The 25,283-nt window shown below is 36.3% G+C and overlaps 1 protein-coding gene across 2 annotated transcripts in view; it reads left to right on the top strand.

Annotated features, from left to right (window-relative positions):
- DMD (dystrophin) overlaps positions 1–25,283 on the top strand; it is a 1,194,940-nt gene that overhangs the window by 399,653 nt on the left and 770,004 nt on the right. For both annotated transcript variants that reach the window (XM_086469458.1, XM_086469399.1), the window contains 4 exons: positions 3,855–3,974; positions 14,645–14,746; positions 14,842–14,949; positions 23,121–23,300. In XM_086469458.1, the coding sequence (XP_086325584.1) occupies positions 3,855–3,974; positions 14,645–14,746; positions 14,842–14,949; positions 23,121–23,300 (510 nt within the window). The remainder of the gene's footprint in view (positions 1–3,854; positions 3,975–14,644; positions 14,747–14,841; positions 14,950–23,120; positions 23,301–25,283) is intronic.

Genomic DNA, 25,283 nt, shown 5'->3' with positions numbered 1-25,283 from the left:
TTGTATAGGTTGATGGAAGGAACGAGTAGTTAGAAGGCATAAAAGGCAATGGTAATTTTAAACTGGACAGACTTCAGCAAAGATGATAGGTTTGTCTTGTTGTCATCCTGTCTTCCTCTTCTCTTTACCTTTATAATTTTTGCTTTCCCTCTTTATCGGTTCATTAGTAACTTCTTTTCAGTCTATTTATTTCATTTTATTTATCCTCCTTTGACTTACAACTTCCATATATCTGATTTCTTCTACTCTTTTCTCAATGATGTCTCAATATAGTGGTCTTTTGACTAACACTTCAGTTTCTTAGCTGGGTACTGTAACAACAAAAAAATTAATTCAGTAGTGTGTATTGGGAATGGCACCCATCACCAGAGAAAGCACACAACATTCTTTCCAGTGTGCTACTTAGTTCAGTAGTATTTGAGGTTAGTATCTTGATAGTACAGAAAATTTTCTGAGTGGACTGAAATATAGGTGAACTCTAGAAGATGTTATGTCATTAGCAAGGTACACAGTTCTGGTAAAAAAATCTGGCATAGTCAATGTATTTTAGGAGTAACTGTTAAACATTTCAATAAAGAACTATTGGTCATTGCAGCAGTGTTTTCTGTGTTTTGTCTGCTGTTGCAAGTATCCTTTTATAATTTTACAAAGGGAGAAAGCTGCTTTTCAATAAAAATCTGAAGACTATTGAGCTGTCTAAGCAGAATACTATATTAGAAATGTTATAATTAAGCAAAAATGTGCTTTTAATTGAGCTTATTTTATTATTCCACATTATTATTGTACAATTTATAGTTAGTAGATTCTGTAGTTTCATTAACTTCCTAAAAAAAAAAATCTAAGCTGCCTAGGTATTTGTACTTTTTCTGGAAGACTGAGCCTTTTTATTTTTTATGAAAATGTCCGAAGGTATGGAAAATTTTAGTATCTGGATTTTTCAGTACTTTGAATTAATTGCAAAGGTAAAATAAGACACTTCCTAACTGTTCAAATATCAGGGCTGGATTTGTCTTTGGCTACTTGGATGCCCTAGCTAGGTATTTTTATTCACTTTGAAGTGGATTATGTTGGAGTCGTGTAAGTTGTTACTTAATAGACAGGAATTAAAGGAACTTTGGAGTTTTATGAGCTTCTGTTGTTGCTATCTCCATGCATCAACATCTATATCCATCTTACATTTCAAGTCCCTGAAAATTTGCTGTCTTAGGAGAACTTGTTAGAAACTTCAATTTAAATTATTCGAACAGAGAATGCCCTAGTCTTGAGACTTTCCTCAGTAAATTCCTGTTTCAACAAGCTCCTGTATACAAACAATTGTCGCTAATGAACTTCCCAGTAAAAATAGAAACTTAAATTATAATGAACAGCCCCTTAGCTCAGGGAAAATTGAATCTGTCTGGGGATTAGAAAATGACTCAACTTTCTGGTTTCATCAGTTCCCTGACTTGTCAAATCTTTCACAAGGTGTTCAAGACTCCCACTTCCAAAGTGCTCTCCACTCCTGCGCTTGCAAAGCATTGCTAACTAATTTCATTCTGGGACACCATCTCTCAGATACCCACTAAACAGGAAATAAAAGTCACCTTCTCCCTGACTGTATGCTTAGAGCAATGGATTTATTGTTGTACGGCTGAAAGAGAGGATTGAAACTGGGAGAAGCAAGCTGTGTTACACGGTCGGACCACAAGTGCTCTGCCTCCTCTTCCTTGATTAAGTGTTGGGTCATAAAATGTTGAGAAGTCCAAATTCCAGGGATTGCTCTTACAATTTGGTGTACTTCACAGTCCTTGAGAATTTTTTATAGTCTTAGCTCTCTGAAGCAAATGGCAATTGCAGGCATAAAAGTCAGAAAAAGGAGGATTCTTATAAATATATTGGCTTAAAGGCTAGGCCCATGAAGGAATTAAAACTCTGAAATGTGTTAAGGTAAAGAATTTGTGCCTTAAAAACAAAGTAGTCTGTGAATTCCTTTCCTATTGCCTGTAGCCACATTATATTTTATTTTTTAATTTTCAAATAAAAGTATGATGTTTTACCAAAGCAGTTTAAAGTGCATCACCTAATCTTCAGCCAGGGCTACTTCTTCACACCTAAGTGAATTACTCTACTTGTAAAAGCAGCAGAAAAAGTAATATGGTGAAATTCAACATAGTTTGTAATACAGTCAAGATTTCCATTGTGATAAGGCATATGTGGTTAGCCATGTTATTTTTCAGACTGTGACTATCATACTATAAATGTACTAATCTCTAGAACACACTCTGCTGAAGTATTGAGGACACAATCCAGGACTTTGGTTTCCCACATTCTTCTGTTGGTTTGAAGCTAGTTATAGACACCTAAAAAGTGTGTCAGGCAGGATGTGGTCCTGGATACCTTGTTTTTTTTCAGGGGAGTGGGATGAGGTTTTGTTTTTGGTTTTTGGTTCAAGTTTTATTTGAGAAACAGAACACAGAACCCAGTGATGTAAAGCAATGGTTAACTGTCAGGAATTTAAAATGTACATATGGTTGTTAACACACTAATATAAAGCTCGAGATAGTCAACAAAAAACACGAAAAGAAATTGAACATTGCCTTCTCTGTGGCTTGAAGTTTCAATACCAACACTTCTTTAGCTCCTCCTCTTTCCATCTGTGTCGCCTGTCCTCTTTCTGCACCTCAGCAAAGGAAGCAACAAATACATCTGGATGCTCAGTTTCCTAGTGCCTGACAGGAGCCGAGCTGGTTTTGGTTTTGTTAACACACTATAGCAAAGTGGGGATTCCATCTTTCACAGCAAGTAAGAAGGAAAAAAAGAAGTAAGAGGAGACACTACAACCAACCAAGAGGGTGTTACAGTACTTTACAATATCTCAGATTTTTTTATTTTTATTTTTTGTGATGTAGGTTAAGTATACAGTGAATATGCTGTAAACCATCATCTGAAGAGTGAATATGTCTAGACTTGCATTGCACTTCTCTGTGCACTGTGAGGAGGAAGGAAACAATTAGAACTGTTACACGAAGCCGGGGAAATTGTGGGAGGTTCAGAGAGATGAGAAGAGTTGTAGAAACTTGGCAAGTTTAGGAATTATTCAAATAGAAATTTGTGCCGAATTAAGAGAAGTTTCTTCACTTTTAGCAGTTTACTATTTCTCAGTAGAAAATTGTTTTCAGTTTTATTGCAGCTTCAATCTGGAACTGGGTATCAAAGCTGAAAGGGCAAGGAAGAAGGAAGTTTTTCCTCAGACACTGAGAAATGATAAAATGCATCTCTCGCTTTGTTTCCTGGTTTCTACAATAAGTGAAACAAGGGCCCTGCGTGTGTTTCCCAGTCTTCAGTCATCTCCTGAGCAGCTTCAGCCTATGTTGTTAATGTTGCAGGAGTACCAAGCTGAAGATAGTGTGTGGTTATTTAATGAAAAATCATATAATTTTTATAACTTTTGAAAAATTTAAATATTTTAATATGTTAATGTGAAGTACAAAGTCTAATCCAGTGACTATTTAAAACTTGTGAGCTATTGGTATATGTATACATGCTATACTGATATCTGTAAGTCAACTACATCAACTCAACAAATGCTTTTTCAAGCCAAATTTTCAGTCTGAAATATTGTATCAAGAATCAGGACTTATGAGTGACAGTAAGCTATTTTTGTGAAAGGAGTGGAAATATGCCCAATATGCTTATGTTAGCATATATTTGCTAAGGTAACAAAATACGTTTAAATTACTTAGTGTTGACAGCAATAGGATTATGAAGTTCTCATAATTGGTTAGTTATGCAAGTTACTCAGGCAGTGGGACTCCAAACTCACAGCATTTTCTTAATTTGGAACACATATTCTAATGTCTATACTTTAATTATAGGCATTTCAAGAAGATTTGGAACAAGAACAAGTCAAGGTGAATTCTCTAACCCACATGGTAGTGGTGGTAGATGAAAACAGTGGAGACAGAGCTACTGCTGCACTGGAAGAGCAGCTTCAGGTAACAACTAAACTGTCAGAGAAAAAGCTATCAGTGGCATTAACTGTTAATGAGGTTGAAGAACTACTAGTAGCATTAGGTGTGCCTCAGGAGATTTCTAAAGATAATATTAAATATTTCTGTAGCACGTGACTTTTGTATAGATGGATAAATACATGTATTTTGGAGAAAAAAACCCGAATATCTGAGAGCAACTTGCTTTTTGTTTTGTGATTCTTTCAGTGTCAGCCTGTTTTATCTATCCAAGGATAACTGGTTTTCTTTTATTTCTTAACTGTGTTTTATTACTCCTGACAGAAGTAACATGATTCTGTGTTGTAGTTAAGGAAAAGGATATTGCAGGTAAGAATCTACACAATTCGGCAGAGCATGAGTTATTGAGAATGGGGGATTTTTCTTCTGATGGGAAACTTCTGGTGTTATAGTAAATAAAGGTTCATTATTCACTGGCAAGTGCTTAAAGGCACATTTGTTTTTAAATAATGCACTATATATGTGTCTTTTAATGGCAACACTGGTCCCACAAAATTGAAATAGGACTTCTTAAAAATAAGCAAAACCAAACAGTGAAGGTGTACAGGATCATATTTTTGTAGACAAATAATGGTTATCAAGAACTATTAAGAATATGCTGGTTTTTCTAAAACATATTTTTGAGGAAAGTCATCATTTCTTTCCCATTAGTTTCTCATGGACCTGTTTCCAAGGAAAGGAAGGGAATCATCTCAGTCTGTCCTTAGTTTCATTTCTCTGTTTCAGTGTATATCCTCTTCAGTTTATGTGTGTTTCACAGTGGCTTATCATTTGGGATTCTTATGACAAGGTTTTCTAGAGTAGTAGAATTGGGAAAAGTTAGCTGCAACATCCTTCAATCCATAACTGTTCTAAATTGTATTTTGACCCAAAGCCTAAACAATCGACAGACAAAAGGTTCTATATACTCCATTTTCTAAATACAATTACTTGAGTATCCTTAAAAGAATGACACATTTGACATAACTTTTGTGATAAAGCTAAAAAATTGTGATAAAGGTGTTCTAAAAATTTGTCAAATATTAGCTTTTATTATTAAAAAGTTTAGTATTTCACTCGCGTCTTTAAAAAGTTGCTCTCACTGTATAATTTATATTGCAATGTTCTTTCTTACTTCTGAATGAACATAAATGGGTAATTAGTGTGGAGATAAATTGAAGAAGGTTATTCCTGTGTTGATGATCGGATCTCCAAGGTCAGTGCTGAAGAAGTATGGCAGTACTACAACCAAGATTCCTTCTGTTCTTCTCTTTCAGAAAGGAGAGAGTACGTTCCTTCATTTTGCTTTGTTACCAAAGAAAATAAAAAAAGCTTCTGTTTTTTGAATCATTAAAGCCCAAGGTTTCTCTAGAGAAGCTATCAGTGCATTCAGCTGGAAGGTATAGCTGTAGTACAGACAGATCTGTGTGCTATCTTGAATCTAGCTAATTTGGGTACCAATACCAGTAAATCAATAATTAGTATGGACTTTAGAGTAGGTAGTACATGTTTGGCTAAGATGCTGAGCACTGCCACTTGAAAAATAAGTCTCAATTTTCTTTACTGTAACTTCTTAGTCACTCAGGGAGAACAACTCGGCCAAGGAAATAACGTAGCCTCCACTGAACTGTCAATTATTACTTCCTTTCAAATTCATCTTAAGTGTTGGAACTGTGGTGACAGTCTTAACCTTCCAGAATTTCTCGCCAGCTCCTTGTATTCTGTTCAGTGGAGTAAAGCAGATCCCTTGCAAGCACATGGTTCCGGAAGCTAAACTAAACTAGGAGTTTCTCACATGGAAGAGGGAGAAAAGTGAAATATTAAAATGAACGGAAAAACATTCTATGTTGACAAACAGTAGATTCTTGCAAAGAGGCCTATGGTAAAGTATGACCAAAAAGGGGAAAATTATTAATGGTATTTGATATTTACTGCACTTCATGAATGAGAAGATGTATAACAGATTTTTTGGGGAGCTTGAAAAACAAATGAAAGGTTGGTGGATTATTGGACATTTATTTAATCTAATTTCACATTTTCAGAAAGATATTTGAACAATTGAGAACAAATCAAGTGATACAGCTGTATCTCCCTATTATTACACTGGTTGCAAAGGTACCATTTCTATCCTGTGCAACTTCTGTGGCTGGGAATCCAACCTGAAATAGAATTCAGACATTACTGCAATAGGTTTACCCCGTTAAAGAAACATAAAGAATGATGAGTGTAAATGAAACACAATGGAAATACACCGTTTGTAACTGTACTAGTAGAGAAGGCATCTGTTAATGGGATAAAGTGTGTCAAATTATTACTGTCATTGAGAAAGCTGTCAGTAAGGTAGTTCCCAAGGCACCATACCCTGCAGCACAGGCATGCTCTGAGCAGGGCGTGGGGTGGCGTGGAACAGTCCAGCTGCTGATCAGCTCCCTCCTTGAGTCACACTGCCTTAGAGAAGAATTTGAAAGAAAAATTCGATACTCCCATTGCTCTGTAAGTCACAGAATATGTAGCAGTATTACAGATGTTAATAAAAACAAAATACAGATTTAAAGCTATGGGGTTAGGGTGTTAAGGAGGTGTGCAAACTTTCATGCTTTTATGCTCAGGAGGACTGAGTTACCATAGTCCACCTACTATCCTAACAAAATGTTACATCTCCATTTTTGAGTATACAGAAAGATTGTTTGAGGGTTTTTTGTTTTTTTTTTTCATGTCACTTGCAAAACGCATGTAAGCAGGGGAGACACGATGTGTTGGCAGGCACAACCGTTAGAGCATTTGACAAAAAGCACAATGGAGCAGAGTTCAAAGCTTGATTATGTATCTGCCAGTCTGACTTCTAAAAGTAGAACCAAAAAAAAAACCCCACATACTGTCGGACAAAAGAGCTTAATAATCGCTGCCTGAGTGAGATACCATTCAGGATCACATTTGGAAGAAAGTGAACAGTTGTTGCTATGTGATAGTCAAGGCTGTATTTTCCAAGCAGGTGCAATTCAGTTATGACTTTCTTTTTGAAAATCGTTTTGACATGGTGATTCCTGAAATATTTTCATATATAAAGATATATACTGTATATAATGCATATATTTATGCATGCTTTTGTACAAAACAATTTTAAAATCCATAAAAGGGTTATTTACAGATTTTAAGTCTCAACAGGATGACAGGAATCTATACTGGCTTCAAATGAACATTGTAGAAGGTCTTAAGGTTCATTACCTATGCAAAAAAAAAAAAAAAAATCTATTTAAGAAGCAGTTAATAGCATAGAAGCCAAAAGTCTCCCCTGAAACGAAATATCCATAGAAAAGTCAACCTTACTTGGAAAAATAGAAGTAAACACAATTACAGTGCTTCCCTTACAAACAGCTGTTGCCCTAAGGTAGTCTGAGAGATTACAGCTAGCCTGGGTGAGTGTAAATATTAAAACTTGTCTAACGTAACATTGGTTACTTGACATATCTGTGTGTGATGTCTGGTGAGGCTCTATCTGTGCTGCTGCTGAGAACTGAGTGTTTAGATTGAACATAACTAGGCTCAATCCAGAGACTTACCAAAAGGCAGCTGCTGAGTAAGTCTCAAATCGATATTTAGTGCTGCAAAATCAGAGCACTCTGTACTAGCAAATCTGTTGCTGTAGTCTTTTTCACAGGGAAAATGTGGGAAATTATCTTCAGCCTAGAGAAGTGGCTGGATAACATACAGAAGCCATGAACGCAGCGAGTTTTTTCTCTAATTATACCCAGGAGACAAAACGAACCTTAAATACTCTTGTGGGCTAGCTCAAATTAGAGCCATTCCCAGGATTCAGGGGTCAGAGTCTGTGCTAGAATGAGATTTGCACTAAATGCATCAAATGTTTCTTGATGTCTTTTTCCCCTTCTGAGGGAAAGGATCTGAGAGTGTCATTTATATTGTCTATTATATATTCATATTATTCAGAGTACTATCCGTTGATTGAAGATGATGTATGTGTAGTTCTTGTAAAAATATGTTAAAATAAGTGAGGAATGTTAAAGAGTAAATAGTTGGAAGGGACCTACAAGGTCATCTAGTCCAACTGCCAGGTCTGACCAAGTTAAAGCATGTTGCTAAGTGCATTGTCCCAATGTGTCTTAAACACTAACAGCTTTGGGGCATTGACCACCTCTCTAGGATGCATGTTCTAGTGTTTGACCACCCTCTCAGTAAACAAATGCTTCCTAATACTCAGTCTAAATTTCCCCTGGCACAGCTTTGAACCATTACCATGTGTCTTGGCACTGGATCCCAGGGAGAAGAGATCAGCACCTCCCTCTCCACTTCCACTCCTCTGGAAGCTGTAGGGAGCAATGACATCACCCCTCAGCCTCCTTTTCTCCAAACTGGACAAGCCCAAAGTCCTTAGCAGCACCTCATAGTACATTCCTTCCAGCCCCTTCACCACCTTTGTTGCCCTCTGAACACATTCAATGACCTTCACACCCTTCTTAAATGGTGGGGCCCAGAACTGCACACAGTACTTAAGGTGAGGCCGCACCAACCCTGAATACAGCGACATAATCACCTCTTTTGACCAGCTGGTTACGCCGTGTTTGTTGCACCCCAGGATGAGGTTTGCCCTCTTGGCTGCCAGGGCACACTGCTGGCTCCTGCTGAGCCTGCTGTCAGCCAGCACCCTCAGGTCCCTCTCTGCAGGGCTGCTTTCCAGGCATCTCTCTCCAAATTTATGTTTGTGCCTGGCATCACTCTGTCCTAGGTGCAGAATCTGGCATTTCGTCTTTTTAAATTTCATCCTATTAATCACAGCGTGATGCTCCAGTCTATCTAGATCCCACTACAAGGCCTCCTGTCCCTCAAGAGAGTCAACAGCACCTCCCAGTTTGGTATCATCAGCGAACTTACTAATGGTGCATTCAACTCCTGCATCCAAATCACTGATAAATATGCTGAAGAGAACTGACCCTAGAATTGAGCCCTGAGGAACACCGCTGGTGACTAGTTGCCAGCCAGATGCAGCCCCATTCACTACAACCCTTTGAGCTCTGCCCTTCAGCTGGTTCTTCACCCTGTGCACCGTGAACCTGCTCATCCCATAGTTTGGACAACTTGTCCAGAAGGATGCTGTGCTGTGAGGGACAGTATCAAAAGTAACAAGAAGTCATCTCCTACAAACTTCAAGACATTCCAAGACCTGCTCATCACAGCAGTGTGATATTCCCAGCTGTTGTCCGGGCAGTTGACATCTCCCATAAGGAGAAGGGCTATCAATCCAGAAATTTCTCCTAATTGCCTATAGAATAACTTGTCAGTGCTTACCTGCTGGCTGGGTGATCGGTCATAGACACCCACTACATCATCTTTGTTTTACATCCCCCTAATCCTTACCCAGAGGCTCTCAACCATTGACTGTAAGGGCTGCACAATCAAACCTCTTCTTTATGTATAGTGTGACGCCTCCACCTCACCTGCCCTTCCTATCCCTCCTGCACAGCCTGTAGCCCTCCATTCCAGCACTCCAACTGTGGGACTCATTCCACTAAGTCTCACTAATACCAGTGATACTGTATCTCTGGGAGCTGACCAGTGCTTCCGGTTCCTCTTATTGGTTTCTCATGCTGCGTTCATTGGTGTACAAGCATTTCAGAACTACATGCTCTGCTTATTACTACATGGGAGAAACTCTCTGCATGTGCTAAATATTTCTTTTTTTTGAAAATTGATTTTGCATATAGACAAAAACATATTTCCACAATTTCTCCTTACTTTAAAGACTGAATAACCTTACCTTATTAGAAAAGCATCTTTAAAAAAACCTCTTCTATTAGCTGCAGACTTGAGGCATGTTATTTCACCTTTTTATACCTTCTCTCCAGTGTTCCCAAGAGTTTAGTTGGTTTTACTTATTTTCTCCTGTTCTCATGTTTCCTTACTTTGACCTTTTTGCGGATTAGGAATGTTTTATTTTCTGCTCTTTGTAGTCAGAAAGAATGTTCTTTCAGAGTCCTTTCAATACAAAATAATGTTTCTTTTACATGTAGACTTGTCTGAAAATTCCAGTTAGGGCTGTAAAAAGAGGCATTTCAAGGAAGCAGGAAGGCATTTTGCTTTTTAGTCTGGATTCGGTCAGTTTCTCTGCAGATTTGTTTTCCCAGGTGCTGGGAAAAAAAACCCCTTGGTGCCGTCTATGTTTCCGGGCATCACACAGGCTACTTGCAGCATCGACTACTATTTGATGTGAATAAGGAGGTAAAGTTGAGCACCATATGATTTAGTAGTCAATATCTACTTTATAAATAGACAGTCCTGACATGATGTTTAGGACTTTGTGTCGTAAACCTATTCAACTAAACAGTGTATCTTGGTATCATGGTTGTCATGATCTCTCATGAGAAATAACAGGTTTAAGGCAGATCACAGTACCTTTTATCACTGCAGTTACTTGGTAATTTTACTTATTTTATTAAAATAAAGTGTCTTGTCAAAGTATTGAGACAAAAAAAAAAAAGTAGCTTTTGTGGCTTTTTGAAATCGCATGCTGAAAATAGCATTATGTATTGACTCAGTAAAGCTTTTTTGGTATGCAAATCAATGCATTTCTTTGAGTAAATGCAGAGTGACTTATTTGATCTTGTACTCTTGGGGTTTTGATGTTTTCTAGATGAGCAAACAAAAAGTATTTTTCAAGGTATATCATAGTGATAAAGATGTGATGAAGATGTCACTGCAGATGTTGAGATCAAACTATTTCTTTATGAGGCTGTTAAGAAAAGTCAGCTGCTTGAATGTGAGGTATTTTAAAATTAGTCAGGTATGAGGATTTTTGTAAAATACTTTTTATCAATAAAAGATTTACTGCTTTATTTACAAAATAACAAAAGAATGTAATATAATACAAGTCTTCTATGAAGTCTGATATGTGCCTATCTTATAGTAGGCATAAAGATAGATAACTGAGTTTGAGGCTTAGTCTATGATTAGTATAACTTACATTCAAGCAATCAAATACACCATGCTGCCACATATGGAAAAATTATGTAACTGAGAACATTTGTGACAATACACCTGTGTGAATGCCTGTTGCTATCAAGAAAAATGATGGCTGTATACCAGTGACCAGGACATTCATTACATGTCATTACTTGATTTATAGGCGGTTATGTATGGTATGTACTCAGACAGAACTGTGCTGAAGTGCACTTAGTGGTAGGAAAGGAGCTGTGTAAGTGTAGATTTAATGATCCTAGGACTGAGTCTATACCATAAAGCAGGCTGAACTCAAGTGTCTAATATGGTGCTCAATTGTATGAGGTAGTTTATCTCAGATGAATTTTGGTGTGCTTTGTATTCTAATAGAGAATATTTGGGGCGTTCTCCTTGAAAACAGTTTAGAAAAATAAATGTTTGTATTCTTTAATCAGTGTTGGAAAGTGATTAAAAAGAGAAGAAAAAAATCTAATCCTTTTAAATATATTTTCAGTTTATCTCAAATATATTATCTATCTCATGTAATTAATTGATTGTTTAATAATAATTAAATAATTATATTAATAATTATTGTTAAATTAGTAATAAATAGTTTGTGTAGATTAGTGTGTTTCTACCATTTCCAAGTTTTCCTCTACATCCATGCAGGTATATGTAAGTACATGGACATTATATGTGTCTTTGCAATGTGGAGATATAAGAGCTTGCATAACTCATGGTGTTGCACACTTTAAGAATGAAATTTTCTTCAGAAAAATGTAGTCTATGAGAGTCCGTTCATTCTTTTTTTAGAATTCCTGTTTGAACAAAATGTTTTTCTTGTCAGAAACCTTGTGTTTGGCTTGTATGAGAATTCAAATTTTCAGATAGGTATGTACTACTGGTATGATTTGCACAGTGTAATTTATGCTGGCCTACACTTGCGTTACCAATGGAGAGATTTCTGGTCATGAAAAGATTTTTCTAAAAACATTAATCTAGATCAGAGGTGCCAAAACCTGTGCTGCTTAACTTTGATATCATTTATGAATCCTTCATAAAACCTGTAAATTTATTTTTAAAATGCTGTACATAATTAGCATCCATAAACTTCAGTGTTAATCAGGCACCAAAATAACCAAATGTGATTCACCTCACCATCTGTAATTTTAGGAATTAAGATATTTTTCTTCTATGATAGTGGGAAGAAAGGACATATAGGGAAAATAAGTACTTAGACTTGGATCTTGTTAATGAATAACAAGAAACCACTTCTTATGACTTCATTGAATCATGTACAGTGGTTTTGGGTAGTTTACTAATAATAATTGTCCTGAATTGTGGGAATTATTAGGAAAGTCAGAGGCTATCTCTAATCAGGTTTCAGATTAGAAGCATCTAAGCCGTGAGGAAGGATATGTTTACGATTTTTGAATTAGTAATTAGCAAGCAAAGCAGTCAAGGTAAATAAAAAATTTTAATCTAATATGAAAAACTGAGCAAGTACTAGATATTGCAGACCTGCTAGGTTGTATTCTGGGCTTGGAGAAAAAGGAGGATGGAGGTGTTGAGACTGTCTTGAGCTAAACTGAAAATTTAATCAAATTTAGGAGAAATGAAACTAAAATACAATTCATCATTTTGTTACATTATGCTTTTTAGTTTTTCAAATAAATGAAATTAGTCAAAATATAATTTTTGCAGAAAAGTTGTTACCGAGTACGCGTTACAGTATACATAGTATTTAGCGTATGAGGCTAGTAAATACTGTTTATGAAGTTGTGGTTTTTTAATAGAAGGAAAAAAGTATTTTTTTTTTTAAAAAAAAAAAAAAAAAAGAAAATTTGAAGTAGCTGGCTGTAAATAATTTTCTGTGCTGTCCTGTGTCATACAGTTTGGCAATTTTATTTAATGATGAGTGGGTAAAACTAATGGGTAAAATGTGTTGTACTCTATTTCCTGATAAGTTGAAGGTGTAAATGTTTCACCAGCAAGTATTTGTTTCTGTTAATATTGAAATTAGCTTTTTGAAATATTCACATTCAAAACTGGAACTTTTTTGTGTTTCCTTGAATTGGTGATCTTTGATCACATTATGTTTTATGGAAAGCGAACACTAACACCAAACGTTTTTAATGTGAAAAGAAGTCAGATTCTTAGATTTGCGAGATTGGTTGTTTTTTGTCTAGATCTAATTAGGAAAGAAAGCAAATTTCCATTACACAATTGTAAATAAATACTAAAACCATGATCCTAACATTAAGCGTAAAAAAGGCAAACAAAGCAACTTCCTCAAAGCCTACTTTCTATTTATGCAGTAAATGACTGAAAGGCAAAACTTCTCTGTTTCATTGTGTAATATATTAGAGCTGCTTAAGAGTTGTAATGTTTTTAAATTAGCTTTATTATGCTGGTTGATTAGAGATAGTTTTAATTTTTCTAAATTGAACCAGGATCTAATATGATATAACTCAATGGCATGGCAGCTGTCTGTTTAGTCTACAAGATTTGTTATGGTTTTAGTGTTCGCTAAATGAAAAACATGGTATCTGTTGACTTTTTACTTCAACATTGAATTAGTAAAACCACAAATTCAAATGGCAGCCTGAAATTTTACATTTCATTCCTAGGCAGTGCAAAATAGAATTCTTTCATTCCTGATAGAAAATACAGTTCAAATTTTAATGACTTAGCATCCAAATGGTGGATTTTTAAAACTTATCTTTTTTTCTAGAATTAAATCTCTATGAAAAATATAGAATCATAGTATATCACAAATTGTAAGGGACCGATAAGAATCATTGACAGAATAAATAAATATGAAAAAAGGAAGAAACTATTTTTCCTTTTGTCATGTGGTATTTAAATAGATGAAAAAATAAGAATGTAGTTGTATAGAATAACTTGCAGATTTTATAGCATTTATTATTTGGGAGCAGCTGAATAATTTGCATATTATGCTCAGGGGTAATTAAATCATTTTAATTTGTTACAGTAGAAGTTTTATAGCATGTCGCAACATCACAGCAGTATTAAGGCCCATCCTCCGTCTTAGATGTTTTTCAATAAAGGCTAGTAGGAAATTAAAAAAAAGCAATAATGCCTGATTTCAACTAAAATAAGGGAGAGAGAACAAGGTCATGTTTTGTGTGATTTTAAAACATATATAGTAGCATATACTGCAAATATCAGGGAAACCTCAGTGGGGTTTGTGCTGGTGTGTTAGCTTTTAAGGGTTTTTTTGTTGGTTTTTTTTCAACTGCAGTATTTTAAGCGGTAAGAACTTAGATCAACTGCACTGACAGACCAACTGAAGAACAAGATACTTTTTTGCTTTGATCACATCTTTGGGCCACCATAATTATGTTTTAGGTAGTTATGTTTTGGGAATTTTAAAGTGTTTAAACTGAGGGGTTTTTTGAGAGCGTAGTACCAAAGCATTAATAGAAAAATGTGTAGATTGGTATTAAAATTCTCTGGGTTTGGATCTATTTCTTTTCCTATTCTTTCCATATTGTTTTTATCTCAAATGGTGGTAAGATCCATTTCAGTGTGACGCACAATAGTGTTTTAAGGGCTCAAGGATGTAAAAAGCAAATTAGGAAAGTGTTTTCACCAAAATTTGTAATTTGGAAAATAAAATTCCCTTGTTTTTTAAAAAAATGTAAAAAAATCCAAACCTCTGTTGTGTGTTTCTTTCTTCCTAGCACTTTGGAAAACGATGGGCAGCCATCTGCAGATGGACAGAAGACCGATGGGTCCTTCTGCAAGATATTCTTCGTAAATGGCAGCACTTTGCAGAAGAGCAGGTTAGCAGTTACAAATTGAAATGTTCTTCAAAAAATTGCACTAGGAAAGGCCTAACTGAAGCCTTTTCATTCTCTTCTCTCCAATTTTCTTTTAGTGTCTTTTTGATGCGTGGCTTACTGAAAAAGAGGATGCTGTGAGCAAAATTCATATAACTGGCTTTAAAGATCAAAATGAAATGCTGACCAATCTACGCAAATTAGCTGTATGTATTTTTCATTCTCCTATTTTATGTTCAACTTTCTTATTCCTGAGTCTGAGTGCATATGGCTTTATCCCACTATCAGAAAATATGGTTTAGCACAACAGCTGTTTCATACTTTCAGAATGCACATTGTGTCATGTGGATGGAATAGGTTTGTCCATGGCCTTGCTGATAAAGGAACCAATAGGTACAGATGTCTTCCTTGGTTGTCTTTTCAGTCAAAAGTTTATGAACTTTTGCGTGTCTTAAAAATATGTTTACTTTTATACTGAAAGTTTCTTTGTCGATGCTGTTGATATATATATCGTGTGTGAGACTGAGTATATATGTGTATGTACAGAGACATATGCATAAGTTCTTATCATACAGCAAAACCTGTTATACATTCCTTCAACCTGAAAAAGCTAGATTCAAAAGTTGTGAAATGCTGACATTAGTATAACTTTACAACTATACCTCAACTGTATTTTGGGGCTCTAGTTACATCCATAAAATGCACCCTTTTCAACATGTCCTCTACCTCACTCTTCAGAAAATACTAGGTGTCATCTTTATGGAGGGAATGTAGGTCTGACTGGCCTAGAAAGATGCCGTGCCTGTAGAGGTGGAAAACTTGTCACAGCCCAGACTTGCAAATGGTTTTAAAGCATTAGGACTTTTGTAAAGAAAATGGTGTGGTATGTGTTACTTTTGTACATAACAGTGACTGTTTATGCATTTAGAGGTAAGGAAACATTCATGTCTATGCTGTGTTAAATTAGGTAAATTATTGTTGCTGTAAATAGGAACTTAATTTGTAACCTTCTGTTTAAACAGAACTCTTATTTGTTTTGTCAAATGGGGCAGGGGGGAAGTGTCCTAGGCATTATTTCAAGACTTGGTTTTACAGTTTATGTACTAGAATTTTCAGGCATAAGCGATTCTCAAATTATTCTTAACTATTTGGTTATACAATATGCTCAACTTTATATTATTAAAAATTATTTTAGAATTTATGTCCTTCTTATCCTTCTGTATTAAAAGTAGAAACATTTGGGCTTTTGGTCAATACAAATGTCATGAAGTTTAAGTAACTGTGATATTTTTAAAATATGCTATATTTTATCTGCACAAGTGTATAAAGTTTTTTCTTAAAAAAAATAAAATTCTTACAGCTTGTTTGATTTATGCAGCTGGTCCAGAATCAGTAGTAAATGTCTCTGCTGATTCATAGAATGAAGTAAGAAGTTAGTATTTGTTTGTTTGGTTGTTTTTTTTTCAAAATTCAAGACCCTAAAGTACAATTGTTGGCATAGTCTTAAAGCACTGTAATTATTATGTTACCACATTCCTCCCTTTCACGCCTCCCCCCCCCCCTTTTTTTTCCTCTGTAAGTCTAGGGGCTAATAAAAAATGTATATTTAGAAGTACAGACTTGGATTTTGATTAAAGTTTGCTTAGGATTTAGTCAGATTAAGTCAACTTCTTTCTAAAGGAAAGGAACTTTTCATGTAGTCAGTGGATACGCTTCTTGGAAATTCTAGTAATCTGACATGTAAGCAATCTTGAAGTTGACTTCAAGCCAGGCTTTTATTAATGTGTAATAATTTAGTGGCAACTCAGGATGCTTTAGAGTGCCTTCATGAAGAAAAATTTGTGGTGAGAAATTCATATTTGTTTAATAAATTAGTACTTGTGGATTTTGGCAAGTTGCTGGAGGAAATAGGAACTGGGAGTTGAAATGTTTATCACAAATTGTGAAGTAGTAGGTTATTAGTGTTTTGAAAGCGTTAAGGGTGAGACTAGTTTGGATACCTTTCAGAATTGCTTGGAAATATGATATTAACAAGGAAATGCTTTCCTTTAGTAGTATTTTCATAAATTTGGTTAATGAAATAAGTACATACTCTTACAAAGTTAATTACATTGCTAGCTTAAATTGTTAAGCATTACTCTTATGAAAGCATTGTGGTCTTTCATGAAACTGAATGTTTGCAGAGTAAATAAAGTGATTCTTCCATCCCCCTAAACCTCCACAAGAATCATGTCATCCTTGACAGAACAGGTGGAGTTTATTAATAACAACTTAATCTTTTTTGCACATGAATAACTTGACGTTTTTAAAAACAGATGATCCATAATGCAGAGGTTCAGATATTTAAATATTGATGGTATGCTGGAGAAACACTGCCTCTTTACCCTGTGTGATTTGTGGCAGAAAAACATTTTCTACTTTTGGAATCCCTCTGTTGGGTTTTAGACTGAGTAGCAGTCATCTCCATATTCCAGGAGTTTTGTGGATGAAGATTTATTATTTTAGTCTTCTCTGAATCACAGGGAATTTGTATTAATGCATTACCCACATGAAAGTTCTTGTTACAGAATATATTCTTCCACTCTTGGACTGGCTTTTAGAAATAGGACAAAATGGGATCATGGTATACTGATCCTGATGTGCAAATCATGCGTGTCTTTTGGCATATGTTATTTTGGATGTGGAGATGTGTTTGGATGTAGTAAAGGAGAAGATGTCACAAAAAATTGTCTTTGTAATTAGGCCAGCTTGTTCCAGAATTGTAAAGGTGAGTCTGTGAGGCAAAAAACATACATTCTTTTACTAATTTAAAAATGTTTATATTCTTAACAATGTGGTAGCTTGATGCCTTAGTTGTGTAATCATTTCCAGCACGAAGCTACTGTATTAGTTTGTCCTGTTAGATCTTAAGAATTTTAAGTTTGACATCATTATATGGCACAAGAGCTTCCAGCCTATTTTTCCCGTCTCTCCCATATGCACAACTTGGCAATATTAAGGTCATATTCTTTAGTCAGTTTTCAGTCTCTTAAGCCTAAAGGAAATTTCTGAAGGTATTTTATGAAGCCATTTATCATTACGACTGCTCATTTGAAATTTTACAACCGTCCTACAAAGTCCTAAGCCTTCTAAAGTGACTGAAGTGAAATAGTCTGTTGAGATGCTCACAGTATGAAAAAAATTTTGACTCTTACATTGTATTTATCATTACTTTACATAGTAACAAACAGAAGGTAAGATAAGAAAGAACAACCAGTAGTTTTCATGCATATTCACAGTTCAGGATACTTCTGAAGAAATCAGGATTTAACTACTGCTTGCTGATGCAGAAATACATTAGTATTTCCTCCACAGTAATTTTATCTCATGTTTCTCAAGTGAGAGGAAATAACATTGTTAATTTTAGGTAAGACAGGATTTTTGATAGTAAGCACTACTACTGCCTAAAAGTAAGCTTTCATTTACTAACATTTGTTAAAATGGTAGTTGCTATGCATATAGTTTGTGACAGTAATAAAGATTTTGAGTAAGAAGAAAGATGAGATTGTTCCTGAACCAAAATCTCCATACATGGATTCCTGAATTAGGATTGCTGGAAGATTTTTGCAGCCCAGATTCTGATTATTTGATTTAATATAAACAAGCATGCATTTGCCCCAAATTTGATCCTTTCTAGCGATTTGACTGCAAGCTCACCATTATTAACAAATATTAATTCTCTCTAGATTCTTTCTCAGAGCTGATTCTTCCAAACTGGGAGAAGGAGGCAAGTTAAAACATTTTTAATAAAACTATTTAAATTAAACTTTTATATTCAATTTGGTGTCAGAATAGTCCAATGTATGGAGGCTGGGATACACTCTGGGCAGTGGAAGACAAAATGTTTTTAAACTTGTCTTAACAGAAGAGACATTCAGGATGTCCCAAAGATTATGATGCTGTGGTGGGTTAGCTTTGGCTAGCTGTGAAAGGCCGCTCTCTCCCTTTCCTTCCTCAGCAGGACAGGGGCAGAAAATAAGATGAAAAGCTCGTTGATCGAGATGAGGACAGGAAGGTCACCCAGCAGTTACTGTCACAGACAAAACAGACTCAACTTGGGGAAGATTAATGTATTGCCAACCAAATCAGAGTAGGATAATGAGAAATACAAGTGATCTTAAAACACCTTCCCCCCACCCCTCCCATTTTTCCAGCCTCAACTTCACTCCCAACTTCTCTGCCTCCTTGCCCTGAGTGGCTCAGGGGGACAGGGAATAGGGCTTGCAGTCAGTTCATAACACTTTGTCTCTGCTGCAGCTTCCTTTTCACACTGTTCCCTGCTCCAGTGTGGGGTCCTACCCATGGCAGACAGTCCTTCATGAACTGCTGCAACATGCATCCTTCCCATGGGCTGCAGTTCTTCACAAACTGCTCCAATGTCAGTCACTTCTGCAGAGTGCAGTCCTTCAGGAACACGCTGCTCCCTTCATGGGGCCACAGGTCCTGCCAGAAAACCTGCTGCACAGCGTGGGGTCCTCGCCATGGAGCCACACAGTCTGCCACGAGCCTGGTCCAGCATGGCCTCTCTGCAGGGTTACAGCTTCCTTCAGGCACACCCACCTGCTCTGGCGTGGTGTCCTCCATGAGCTGCAGGGGCACAGACTGCCTCGCCATGGTCTTCACCATGGGCTGCAGGGGAATCTCCACTCTGACTCCTGGAGCACTGCCTCCCCCTCCTTCTCTGACCTCGGTGTCTGCAGGGCTGTTTCACATTTTCCTCACTCCTCTTTCTTAACAGCTGCTGCACAGCATTTTTTACCCTTTCTTAATGATATTATGTCTTACGAGGAGTGCCTGACGGAACTGGGCTTGCTTAGCCTAGTGAAGAGGAGGCTGAGATGAGGCTTTATCACTCCCTACAGCTACCTGAGAGGAGGTTGTAGGGAGGCTGATGTTGGTCTCTTCTCCCAAATAACTAATGACAGGACAAGAGGAAATGGCCTCAAGCTGTGCCAGGGGAGATTTAGATTGAATATTAGGAAGGGTTTCTTTGCTGAAAGAGTGGTTAGACATTGGAACAGGCAACCCAGGACAGTGGTGGAGTCACCCTACCTGGAGGTGTTCAAAAGACATATAGAATTGGTGCTTAGGGACATGGTTTAGTGGTGGGTCTGGTAGTGCTAGGATAATGGTTGGACCTGATGATCTTAAAGGTCTTTTCCAACCAAAATGATTCTGTGATTCTGTTCTCACAGATGTACCACCAGAGTCGCTGATAGGCTCAGCTTTGGGCAGCAGTGGGTCTGTTTTGGAGCCGTCTGGAACTGATGCTATCAACAGGGCGTCAGACACTGGTGTCTTCTCACAGAAGCCACCCTAGCAGTCACCCTGCTGCCAAAATCCTGTTGTGTAAACCTGGTACAGATACTGTTTGTCTTTTTCCCTCAGTCAAATTTTCATTGTTAATGAAATGAATGAGTAAAATATATTTTTGGTCAGTGTAGCAATTCACCCAGTTCTAACATTGTGTTAAAATTGATAACAAGTTAGTTAGATTTCTTCTTAGTGTATATACTGTATCCACACTATCTATTCATAAGAAATTTTGTTCTGACAAAACTGGTTTTTGCACGGAATTTTTGTGTTTTAATAATCTCAAATGACTTGTTTTAGAGAATGTATGCAGTATTTGTATCTGAAAATTTATCTCCTTTGTCATTAACTCTCTTCTGGGATCTGCTTAGTCTGAAGGTCAGAAAAACTTCTTTAGGCTTTACTGCTTTGTGCATGTGTTAATATTGAATTTTCTTTATTTTTTTTTCCTGATATTGATGACTAGCTGTTCTAGTTCTAAAAATATTTCCTTAAAACAACTGTTGGATTTTTTTATTTATTTTCCACCTACCATTTATTCATTATCACTATAATTGTCCCCGAATTCTTACACAAGGGGAAGGGTGACATGGGGCATGGACTAAGCTGGAGGTTGTGATGCATTGAGAATGTAGAACTTAAGTGGACAGACTGAGATGAAATTTTACTGTCGTTTATGGCACAGGCTTGATACGTTGTTTTTCATGTCCTGTGCCTAAGTTTTGCAGCCTGTGAAATGAAGGTGATGGTGTTCTTCTTTTCATAAAACGTATAGAGATCTACCCCAAAGGTATACAAAATCTAAGTCTATGTAGTTATAGTAGATTTTCCATTAATATGGAGTTAAATCTGCTCTTGCTTCACTTAATGCAAATTTCTTTACTTATTAGAAGAGATAAATTAGATGTTTTTACTGGAATAAATCTCTTAGCAGCTGAACAGTTACTTTACATTAGATGTTGATTAGAATATTACAATAAGCAAAGAAAGTTTTTGGTGATGTTTAAGGAAAAGAAAACCAGCAATAATTAAAAACTTGAAAACAAGAAACAGTAGAAGCACATTAACAATAAAGGAGGAAACCACTTTGTATTGTTCAAATATTGGAGTTTACGGTATGCACTTGACAGAAGTTATGACTGAGTTATTTGAGAATTAATTTCATAAAGCAACAGTACCATTTATTCTCTTGCAGATTGGTAAATTTCATATTTTGTTGGTAGCTCATTAGTATTTTAGGTCTATTCTTGTACCAGAAAAAACCAAAACAAAACTAGAGCATATTATTGGTTACTGTAGCACATTGACAAGTTTTCAGTAAGGAAATGTGAAAACAGAATTCCCCAGTATATTTTTAAAGGTTAACTGTAGCTACCACAAAAGCATATTAGGTAGTAGTGAGCAGTACCTTTGACACAGAAAGTCTTAGTATCGTTCTCTTTCTAGTGTTTCACTTACTGATTGTGCTCCATGTATCTGGGATTGATGCTGAACTCACTTGTGTATTATACAGCTGTTGTCGGCTGTAGAGGTTGGAAATAAAGCACTACTGTCCAGAATTCATTAATCATCTTTCATAGCATACCATTTTTGATTATTTCAGTCAGTCTATGTGGTGGATTTCACATGAGCTTTTTCTGACACTTTAGGCAAATAAAGAAATCAAATATAGCAATCCTTGAAATTTTAAGATGGTAAATTGTTTTACATCTAGTCTGCTTCCTCTGTCAGATCTGCTACTATGCAAACAGCAGCTAACACACTTTATATTTAGGAATCTATTTCTTAGGTACATGTCAATTTGAATTTTGATATTAACTGTATCTAACATCAGTAATTATGTTGTTTCAAACCACGTCTGAATAGAAAGTGTAGTGATTACAAAGACTACAAATCTTTCTTTTACTGAGCTGTATTTTAGATTACAATTTTGGATGATATGGATACAGGAAAGTATAGGTAGATCGAATTCTATTGTCTAAATATTTGTTTAATTATCCCTTTCATGCCTTGGGGATTAGATTGCAATCCTCAGCTGCATAATGAGTTCAAAATTTGGCCATAGTTAGCACACATTAGGGTGTAGGGTATGAATGCTGAAGGTATGAAAATCAATGGAGTAAACCAGTAGAGGCATTAAAAAATAAACCCAGATGAGAACTGGAGGTATGGATGACTCTTGGCTCTGTGAAGAGACTACTTCATAGAGAGGCTTGCATGTGTAGATCTCAGGAGTTTCAAGATCCCTTGGCAGATTACTGCAGTAGAGGTGTGAAGACTGATGATTTCTCCTTCTCCATTATATCCATGGATCCAAGCTATATGGCAGCTTGCAGAGTGTAGAGGTTGTACACAGGAATTTCCAGGCTCACAGCTGAAGGGCCATTTTGTTGGCACACTCAGCAATGCTCCCGGGGTTCCCAAGGCTTCCCCATTCCACGGGAGGTTGCTGCTGTGTAACCAGAGCCTGCTGAGATCCAAAGATGAGGAGTATATGATTCTTCAATATGTTCAAAACAAAGCTTATTTTCTTTGAGCTTTCTTTTTTTTCCATCCTGGTTTGGGGTCAAATATTATTTTTCTAGAAAACAGTTTTTTCCCTGTGAGTTCTAATATGCAATATATATGACAAAGTACAACAAAACTTTGGAGAAACGTTGTTTGAAATGTTGATGTAGTTGTTAATATTAGTGCAGTTTTAAGGTCATTAATGTCACATGGCTGTTAGCTCTTTGATTTATATCGCCTCCTGAGGCGTGCTGTGATATATGGAGTTGCTCCACCTGTCATGTTATATTGCTTTGTGAAATGCAATGTGTCCATTCCACTGTGTCATCTCTGCCAGCAGTTTTTACAGTAACAACAGCATGGGAGTATAGGAGTTTGTATGAAATACCCTTATTCATTTTCAATTCTTTATGATGCTCTCTTAAGGATTTTTTCTTCTAAGTTTGTTGGGTTTGTTTGTTTTGGTTTTATTTTGAGTATGAATTACTGTTCTTCCTGCTGTTGCTTCGTTTAACAGATCCTAAAAGCAGATCTAGAAATGAAAAGGCAAATGATGAGTAAGCTGAAGTCGCTCAGCCAAGACCTCCTTGTAGCTGTGAAAAACAAAGCAGTGGCTCAAAAGCTGGAAAGTCGACTTGAAAATTTTGCCCAGCGCTGGGATAGCCTTGTGCAGAAGGTGGAGAGCAATTCTGAACAGGTTTGTTAAAACCTTCGTTTTGTCAGTTGGTGACAGTCAAATCCTTTGCCAGTCAAATACTTGAAGTAGTTTTGGTGCTGTTTGTCGTATTTTTATTTTGTTTTTCCCTGCGTGGTTGCCCAAGACATATTTTATTTTAATGACAACATAATACAACTGTAATAAAGCTTTCAAGAATTTCATTTATTTCTTTAGTTTTTATCTTTATAGTTTCTTATACTTTCTTGAGTTGTTAGCTATGTTTTCAGGGATGATTCAATCCATAATTAAAATACTCTTTCTCGTTAATTTATTTTTAACCTATAATAGTTGGTCACTTCAAATGCATTGTTTTTATGTCTGTCTCTGTAGAATAGCTCTTAGTCTGAAATTAGCATAAGAACTGATTGCTAGTTAAAGAGAAATTATTTGTATTTCTTTTCCCCAGTGAAAGTTTATAATAAATTACTGTTTTGCTTCTGCTTATGTTATGCTGATTTACAGATTAAAAAGAGGGGCCAGAGTTTCCAAGTTTCTTGGAAAAATAAAGAAATCAATCCATAACTGCAGCCAAAATGCCGATGAAAAAAGAATATAATCCGCTATTGTTTTGCCCAGCTCCTTTATGTTAACCATAACATATTATAAAAGCAATTGGGGTTTTGAAGTTTGACATTTTTTAAACCAGGTAACAAAAATCAGAGCTCTGGCGTAGTACCCAAAACCATACTGATTTATTTTTCCTAGCCATCTGTAGGCATTTCTTTGTTATTGGAGTTAAATCCAAATCAGCGTACTTTTTTTCCATTGTATGACTGGTGAAATGGAAATGGCCATTAAAACTTTTTAGTGATAACACAGAATAGAATGTTACTGCATGCACCTCTGTTCTGTCCCTAGAGGGTCAGCTTGATTCCATTCCCTTGACCATGCTGTACTTTTTTGTCGCTATATACTAATTCATCTACCAATTTACGTTTGGGTAGTTAAATGAAACCTGCTGTACTTCCTGTAGTGATCTGAACACCTCTCAATAACCTTGCTTCCAACTCATACCTTAATCTTTTAGTTTGCTCTGTGATACAGTTTCTTATGTAGCTGAAGTTGGAAAAATCAGTTTGGGAGAACAGAAGAGAAGAAAATAGGAAAAGAGTGCAATTTCACTTAGTGACAGGAGACAAAACCAGTTTGTGCTACACAACATTTATAACAGTTGAAAATTTCATGTAATGCCTTGTGTATTTGCTATAGGAAACCTGTTGTTTCAATGCAGAGGAAAACCCAGAGATGCATTTTGAATTTGGGATGGCTAGGGTCACATGATTTGAACTCCAAAGTGTTCAAGTTACTTAGATTGTTGGTTGATCCTAAAAGTAGATACTAGTTTTGAAAATGGAACTTAGATTACAGGAAAGATAGCCTCCTTGTGGAGTGAGCGATCCTGAGGCTGTACAGCCATATGTCATAGAGCAGCACAGGTGGGAGATGCTGTGGATTCCCAAAACAGCGTGATTGTCTTATCATAGCAGCACACTTCAGTTGATAAGCTTTTACCCCAGGGAGCAGCTACTTTGCTTGGCAGAGAGTTGGTATATTCTTGTGGGCATATTGCCTCACATTCTGGAGACATGGCACATCCAGTGCTAACTGAAGGACCACAATTCTAAGGCACTGTTACACAGTTCAGATACGCCCTCTATGATGGTATACTTTTTGCCATGTGTTTCTATCTAGGCAGAGCAGATAGCATTAGTGGAGTTTGTACATTTATTCATTACAGAGCTCGTTTATACATTTAGATGGCAAGAAGAAAACACCTTTGAAAGATCTATTCTCTCTGATCATGAACTGGGGAGGAGGGGAGTTGGAAGAGGATGGCAAATACAGTGTTTTTCACTAAAATCAATCAGAAAACGCACATTTTATTCATCAAACTTGGATATTGACTTAAAAATTAACTTTATTCCATTCATTAGTAATTCACATAGTACCTTCAGAATTACA

This window comes from Leptosomus discolor, chromosome 1 (assembly GCF_034619465.1).
Source record: "Leptosomus discolor isolate bLepDis1 chromosome 1, bLepDis1.hap2, whole genome shotgun sequence".
NCBI classification, from domain to species: domain Eukaryota; kingdom Metazoa; phylum Chordata; class Aves; order Leptosomiformes; family Leptosomidae; genus Leptosomus; species Leptosomus discolor.
The sequence above is the reverse complement of the archived record's forward strand: the minus strand, read 5'-3'. Positions and strand labels throughout refer to the sequence as shown.